Source organism: Dama dama, chromosome 21 (genome assembly GCF_033118175.1).
Source record: "Dama dama isolate Ldn47 chromosome 21, ASM3311817v1, whole genome shotgun sequence".
NCBI classification, from domain to species: Eukaryota; Metazoa; Chordata; class Mammalia; order Artiodactyla; family Cervidae; genus Dama; species Dama dama.
The window spans coordinates 36,928,495-36,936,089 of NC_083701.1; the positions used below are offsets into that span (position 1 = coordinate 36,928,495).

The window sequence follows — 7,595 nt, forward strand, 5'->3', positions numbered from 1 at the left end:
GGGGCTGCGCCTGCGCGGCTCGTTCCGGCCCGGGACTGGTGAGAAGCCGCGGTTTAGGGTGCCGAAGTGCCGCCGCAGTGAGGTCGCTTTTCCTGGTTGGGTGCGGGATGCTGCTTCTGGCGTTGGGCGGCCCGTGGGCGGCCGGACTGCGGCTCGGCGGGAAGAGGACAGCAACGTGGGCCTCCACCGCGCTCCGAGGCCCCAGGGCGGTCGTCTCGAGGGCGGCCTCCTGCAGAGGCTCCTCAGGGCGCGTCGGGGGCACGGGGCTGTCGGCTGCCGCGCCTGTTCTGCGTCGGGTGCGAGCCCAGGTCGGCGGTCAGAGGGCTTCCGGACCCGTGTGAGGGCGGGGGGTGGAAGTAGCATCGGGCCTGGGGAGCCCGGCTTCCCCTCAGCTTTTGCCCGGCGGCTCCTGTACGGAAGGCGCCCAGTGCGAGGCTGGCGGGAGTAGTATGTTTGGGCCTTGGGAACAGGCCAGTGCATCCCGGGGTTCACAGCACCCGCGAATCTAAGTGTCCCTTGGAAAGTGATTATTTTCTGGGCGGTTCTAGTCATTTTACAGATGGTTGCAAATCCAGCGAGGACTCAGCTTATTGCCTTTTCTGTCCTTGAGCGCAAGCTTGTAAGAGCTAATCTTCAAGGAAGTTAGATGCGCCATGTGGAGATGGAACTGAAAAAAACTCGGAGAACCTCTTTGAGTTCTATTTTTTATTAGGTGGCCCTATTTTTAGGAGTTACTTTGCTCCCTGGGTAAAAAACGGGATAAAGACGTTAATCCTTCTTATTTTAATCTGAATAAATTGTCTCCTAATCCTACCCTGTAAAATATTAGGATTAGCAAACATGCTGAAACTTGGAAAGCCAGTGCGGGAATTGAAATCTAATTAAATTTCAGTCTAAAGGAATTAGGCATGCCTTTTACATCTTCAAGAGGGTGTGTAGTGAAAGTCATTTTCAGAGGTTCTGGGAACTCTGTTCCTGTGAAATTGGATGTAGGAGTTCAAGTGGAAATTTTTCCTTATAGAGAACAAGGAATGGATAAAAAGTTTGGGGAAAGAATATATATATATAAAAATAGCTGTGCTATAAATATTTTAGAAGTATTAAAAACTACCTGGGCTTTATAAATACTGAATCTGCAGTGTTTTGCTTAAATAAAGTGATTTTTTTTAAGTGATTAAAAAAAAAAAAAAACCCAAAACTAATGCATTTAAATCTTTGCAGTTGAGTGAGAGTCACATGCAATAGAAGAAACTACTCCACTAACTTTTTACTTGTTTAAGGTCACACTTTATCTAACAAGCTTCTAGCTGGCATGCAAACCTAGGTCTTCAAACTCCCAATTCAGTGTCTACTTGTGAGTGGGATTAAGGAAAGCCTTTCTGTTAACTCAGTTTGAGTTCTTCAGCTCTGTAGATTATTTGGAAGAATTCCTTAAATCACCCTATATGAGAAGTTCTCTTTATAATATTTTTCAAAATAAACTTAAAAAAATTTAAAAGTTGGTCTAAAATGCAATTTATTATGCACTCACATCATGGTCTCTCTTTGAATAGATACCTGTTTGTTGGGAAAGAGGTGTTCGATGTTCACATACACAGCTTGACAAATCAGAAGATGGAAGGCTGATTTATACTGGGAATTTGGCCCGAACAGTATTTGGTGGGTAATCATGAATGAGGGTACTTCCTTTTTTCTCCCTTTTGATTACCTTAGCATGCGATACTTACTATTTTTATTGTTGTTTAGTTGCTAAGTCCTATCCGACTCTGTTAAGACCCCATGGACTGTTGCCTGCCTGGCTCTGCTGCCCATGGGATTTCACAGGCAAGAATACTGGAGTGGGTTGCCAGTGGTTCAGGGGATCTTCTTGACTCGGGGATCAAACCCACGTCTCTTGCATCTCCTGCATTGGCAGGTAGATTCTTTACCCCTGAGCCACCACTTCATAATTGGAAGACAGAAGGAAAAATTATAAGATTTAATAAAGGATTTGGAGGTTGAGACCTTTGCATTTTTAGGAAATTTACATTTTTATTTATCTATTCATTTGTTTATTTGGCTGCCTCAGGATCTTTGTCACGTGGGATCTTTTCTTGCATCTGGTCTCAGTAGTTGCAGCAGGCCCCCTACAATTGCATCTGCAATCCCCTTAGTTGCCCCCCCAGCATGTGGGATTGTAGTTCCCCACTGAGGATTGAACCTGAATCTCCTACATTGCAGGGTGGATTCTTAACCACTGGACCACCTCCCTTTAGATTTTTAAAAGGGTTTTGAAGACTCTTAGGACTTTGTGGTCTTATGACTGAGCACTAAAGATTCATCCTTTGGTCACCTCTCAGGATGTTTAGCAACAAAACGTGTATATTTATATAATGTTTGAATATTCAGAGAAGCAAATATGGATGAATACTTAGGAATAGTTATTTTGGGTGGGTAGACATATACTCTATAGAGTAATTATGATTCAAAGATATATTAAGTCTACATTTTTTGGGTCTTAGAATTTTCAGCAAATGTCTTTACTTAGTGACTTTTGCACGCGGTAGGTAGGGAGTTATAATGGAGTAGGAAAAGACAGTGTATTAAATAACTACAAATTTAAAGTTGTTTTGTCTCCTTAGGTCATAATTCAGTATGTAGTATGGAATAATTTAGAAAAGAAGAATGTAGGTATGTGGTTTGTTCAAGTTTCTGAGGTTGTATTCCATTTCAATAATCCTTATATAAAAAAGTATAACCTGAAATATTTGGAGGATTACCTTACAGCCCAACTGGCCACAAGATTTCAGTGCCCCATTGGCATGTGTGTTTTTGATCATGTTGATGTTACTTGATTGTCTGAAATTTAATCTGAAAATCTGTAAACTCTCAAGCATGTGTGACATTAAAATAGAGTATATTTAAAATACAACTTTAGCTAATTTAAAACTTTTTGGGAATAAGAACTGATTATAGTACTGTTGAGAGAAGTTGTAAAGTTCTTGGAATAATCAGTTTTGGATGGTAGAAATTTCTTCAGAAGTCACAACATGAGTAGGTCGTTGAGCCTGTGTCACATCTCTCGATTGAGCCTCGGATATCTGGATTGATGCCCTTGGGATGTGTCAGCTGTGACTCCCATGATATCCTTCTTTATGAACACAGACACCATTCCTTCAAATGAAGGGAAGGTTTATCCATTTATTTCATGTCCCCACTTGACTCAGTTCTGAACTGAAGAGATTATAAATAGGAATGAATTTTAGTGTGCGTGCTTGTGTGCTAAGTCGATTCAGTCATGTCTGACTCTTTGTGACCCTATGGACTGTAACCTGCCAGGCTTCTCTGTCCATGGAATTCTCCAGGCAAGAATACTAGAGGGGGCTGCCATTCCCTCCTTCAGGGTATCTTCCCGATCCAGGGATCAAACCCACATCTCTTAGGTCTCCAACATTGGCAGGCAGGATCTTTATTACTAGAACCACCTAGGAAGCCTCCTAATTTTATAGTATGGTTACGATATAATATTTGTGGAACAGCAAAATTTTCCATGGTATTCAAAGTTCTAGAATTGTAGCAGAATTTGATGTTTGAGTTCCTTCAATATTATAATAGAAAGTCATTCTATATGTGTATCAGGAATTAATAATTTTTCTGTGTAAAACTGAGTGAGAGGCATTAACATAGCGGTACCATTCCTGGAGATTCTTTAAACTACCAAATTGGATCCTAGTGTAAAGACATTTGAGGGGACTTTTAGTTGGCAGTTCTTGTTAATTCAGCAACAGAAATTACTGATGTCACAGTATTCTTATTTTAAGACGAGTAGAATTTGAACATGAAGAGGTGTGAAAGAAGGACATCCTAGGCATGGAAGTTGTATGAGCAAAGGCATCAGGATGGGAAAACCCAGAATATGTTTAGAAAATAGCAATTACTTCAACCTGAGCGACTGATGCTTGGCTTCCCTGATGGCTCAGTAGGTAAAGAATTTGCCTGCAATGCAGGAGATGTGGGTTTGATCCCTGGATCAGGAAGATCCCCTGGAGAAGGAAGTGGCAACCTACTCCAGTATTCTTGCTTGGAGAATCCCATGGACAGAGAAGCCTGGTGGACTACAGTCCATGAGGTCGGAAGTTAGACACAACTTAGCAACTAAACCACAACCACCACCAGGCATGTGTATGTATTAGTTTCCTAGGGCTCTTAAAATTCATTTTCACACACTTGGTGGCTTAACACGGCAAAAATTTATTCTCACAGTTTTGAAGGCTAGAAGTCTGAAATCACAGTGTTGGCATGTGCATGCTCTCTCTGAAGGCGCTAGGGAAGAACTCTTCTTTGTCTCTTCCAGCTTCTGATGACTCGCAGCCATCCTTTGTGTTCCTTGGCTTGTAGTTGCATAACTTCAGTCTCTGCCTGCTACTTCACAAGGCCTTCTCTGTGTGTCCGCTTGTCCTGTTCTGTCCTTTTAAGGACACTCTCATTGGATGTAGGGTCCACCCTAATCCAGGATGGATTATCTCAACTTCTAATTATCTTCAAAGACCCTGTCTCCAAATAAGGTCACATTCTGAGGTTCTGGGTGGATGTGAATTTTGAGGGGACACAGTTCATACTACTATAGTGTGAAAAGAGTAATAAGGAAACAAGAGGTGGTTTTTCTGCAGAAGACAGCTTGGTGCCCATTAAATCCCATGTGTACCAATGTCATGACAACTACCTGTGAGAGGAAGAAATTATTTTTAAACTGGTGCAAACAAGAAGCCTTCAACCAGCAGTGATGTATGAGAGTGACTGCTCTGTTACAGCCTCATCAACATGTATGGTGTCAGATTTTTTGGTTTTTGCCAGTTTGGGGGAAAAACGGTATCTCACTGTGGTTTTAATTGCATGTTTCTTATGATTGAAGTTTAGTATCATTTCGTCTATTGAAATCTTCCCTGGTGGCGTAGATGGGAAAGAATCTGCCTGCAGTGCAGGAGACCCAGGTTCGATCCCTGGGTTGGGAAGATCCCCTAGAGAAGGGCATGGCAACCCACTCCAGTATTCTTGCCTGGAGAATTCCTTGGACAGAGGAGCCTGGTGGGCTACAGTCCATGGGGTCGCAAAGAGTCAGACATGAATGAGCATCAACTTAAACACACACACACACTCTGTTTAAAGGCTATGTGCATTCATGTGCATTTTTTGTTTCATTGAACTGTCGGCTTATATTTCTTACTCATTTGTTTATTGGGTTGTTGATCTTTTTCTTCTCATATACTGGCAACCTTTTATATCTTCGGTATGTTAATCCTTTGTGATATAAGTTTCCAGTATTTTTCTCATTCATCTCTTTATTTTGTTTATGGTATTTATGTCTGTGTACTAAAAATGTGATCAGATTTATCAACTTTCCCCTTGATTGCCTCTGTATTTTAACTCATAATTAGAAAAGTTTTTCTGTTCTCAGATTATAAGGCCTTCACAAGGCTTCTTATAGCTTTCTTATTTTATATACCAAGGTCTCTGGATTATTTGGAATTTTCCGAATATATAATATGAGGGATCGATTGAATTTTATCTTTTTCTGTGTGGCTATCCAGTTGCCCCAGCACCACTAGTTTTATTTATTTATTTTTTTTACCACTAGTTTTAAATTGTATCTTTACACTAAAGTTCCATACGCAGTGAGGTTTCTAGATTTTCTGCTTTTGTTCCATTGATCTGTTCATGCACTGAGCCTATACAACACTATTTTAATGTTTTAGTATCTAACTCTCCCTCTCTTTTTTGCTTCCTTTGTTTTTCCAAATTAACTTTATAATCAGCTCATCTAGGATCTCAGCTTTTCCGTTTTCCAAACAGATGGTGTTCAATCATGTTAAAATTATACATTCAAACTAAGAAAATTTACATTTTAAGTTATTTATTTACTGTGGTAAAGTAGACATAATGTAAAAGTTACCATTTTGACCATTTTAAAATATGTAGTTCAGAAGTCAGTGATTTTTAAAAAAATTTTTCTAAGTAAAAATATGTCACTATTTTAACTTGAGTGTTTTTCCTTGATAAGGAAATTGATTACCTCTCCCACACGTTTCTTAACCACCAGTGGGGATTTTTTGTTTTTAAATTTGCTGTTTTAATGTTGGGCACTTAACCTGATAAAGTTAGGCCTGTATTTGAACATTTTGTTTTAGATCTGCGGAAGTACTTGTTACCAGGACATTTTATTTGATTATCTGCTGACTGAGTTAAGTTTTATAGTATTCATAAAGATTTTTGAGTAATATTAAATCTTTTATTGGGTAGTGCATTGTAATGGCCAACAGCCTCGACCCTAGAGTCAGATTGCCTAGGTTTAAATCCCAATACCACTATTTGGTGGGGCTTCCCTAGTGGCTCAGACAGTAAAGAGTCTGCCTGCAGTACTGGGTCAGGAAGATCCCCTGGAAAAGGGAATGGCTACCCACTCCAGTGTTTTTCCCTGGAGAATTCCAAAGACAGAGAAGCCTGGTGGGCTATAGTCAGTCCACGGGGTCGCAAAGAGTTGGACATGACTGAAGTGACTTTACATTTTCACACAACTATTTGGTAGTTATGTGACATTGAGCAAGTGCCTGATATTTTCTCATCTTTTAAATGGGAGTGATGATGATGATAATTATACATCTATCTCATAGGACTTTTTTGTAGATTTCATGAATAAAATATGCAGAGTGCTTAAAATAAAGCCTGGAATATAATAAGCACTATATAGGTGTTTTGGTTTTGTTGTTTCGGTGATGATATGGTAGGAATAAGAGTTAATTGGATGGTATTAATCCTCTCCTATTTTTTCTTTTTTTTTTTTTCCTATTTTCTTTTTTTAGGTGTGAAGTGTTTTTCTTACTCTACAAGTCTGATCAGCCTTGCGTTTCTACCATACATTTTTGCACAAAATAATGTTATATTTGGAAGTCTGCCTTTGCAAATCTTATTTTATGGCACCATAGGAAGCTTTACAGTGATCACTCCAGCACTGCTTCACTTTCTTACAAAAGGCTATGTCATTCGCTTGTACCATGAGGCCAGAACAGACACTTACAAAGCCATTACTTACAGTGTTGTACTTTCAGAAAAAAGTACAGTATTTCACCAGAATGATGTGAAGATTCCAAACAGCACGCATGTGTTTACTACGTTTTATGCTAAAACAAAATCATTGTTAGTTAATCCAGCACTCTTTCCAAACCCTGAAGACTATGACCATTTAATGGGTTATGACAGACCATTCACTTTTGATCTGGAAGAAGCCAGTGAAAAGAAACAGCTTAAAGAAGAGAAATAAGTCTGCTTTTTGTCAAGCCACATGGCATGTGGGATTTTAGTTCTGCTACCAGGGATCGAACTGATGCCCCCTGCATTGGAAGGGTGAAGTCTTAACCAGTGGACTGCTGGAAAAGTCCTGAGTTTGTTATTTTTATGTTTGTGCTTAAATGTGATTTGTGTTCCAATGTATGATAATTGCCTTTATGTTTGATTTTGTTAGTGATTGATTGTTAAATAATTTAAGTTGTATCAGACAGAACTTTTAATTTTCAGAGACTTGTGTTCCTTTATAATAAAAAAAGTTATGTTTGAAAACAAAA

At 39.7% G+C, this 7,595-nt stretch overlaps 1 protein-coding gene across 1 annotated transcript; it reads left to right on the forward strand.

The window, feature by feature from the left end:
* On the forward strand, nt 1–7,595 carry TMEM70 (transmembrane protein 70). Its single transcript, XM_061123503.1, has 3 exons — nt 1–308; nt 1,554–1,659; nt 6,837–7,595. The coding sequence occupies exons 1-3, from the start codon at nt 108–110 to the stop codon at nt 7,292–7,294; spliced, it is 765 nt and encodes a 254-aa protein (XP_060979486.1). The 5' UTR covers nt 1–107; the 3' UTR covers nt 7,295–7,595.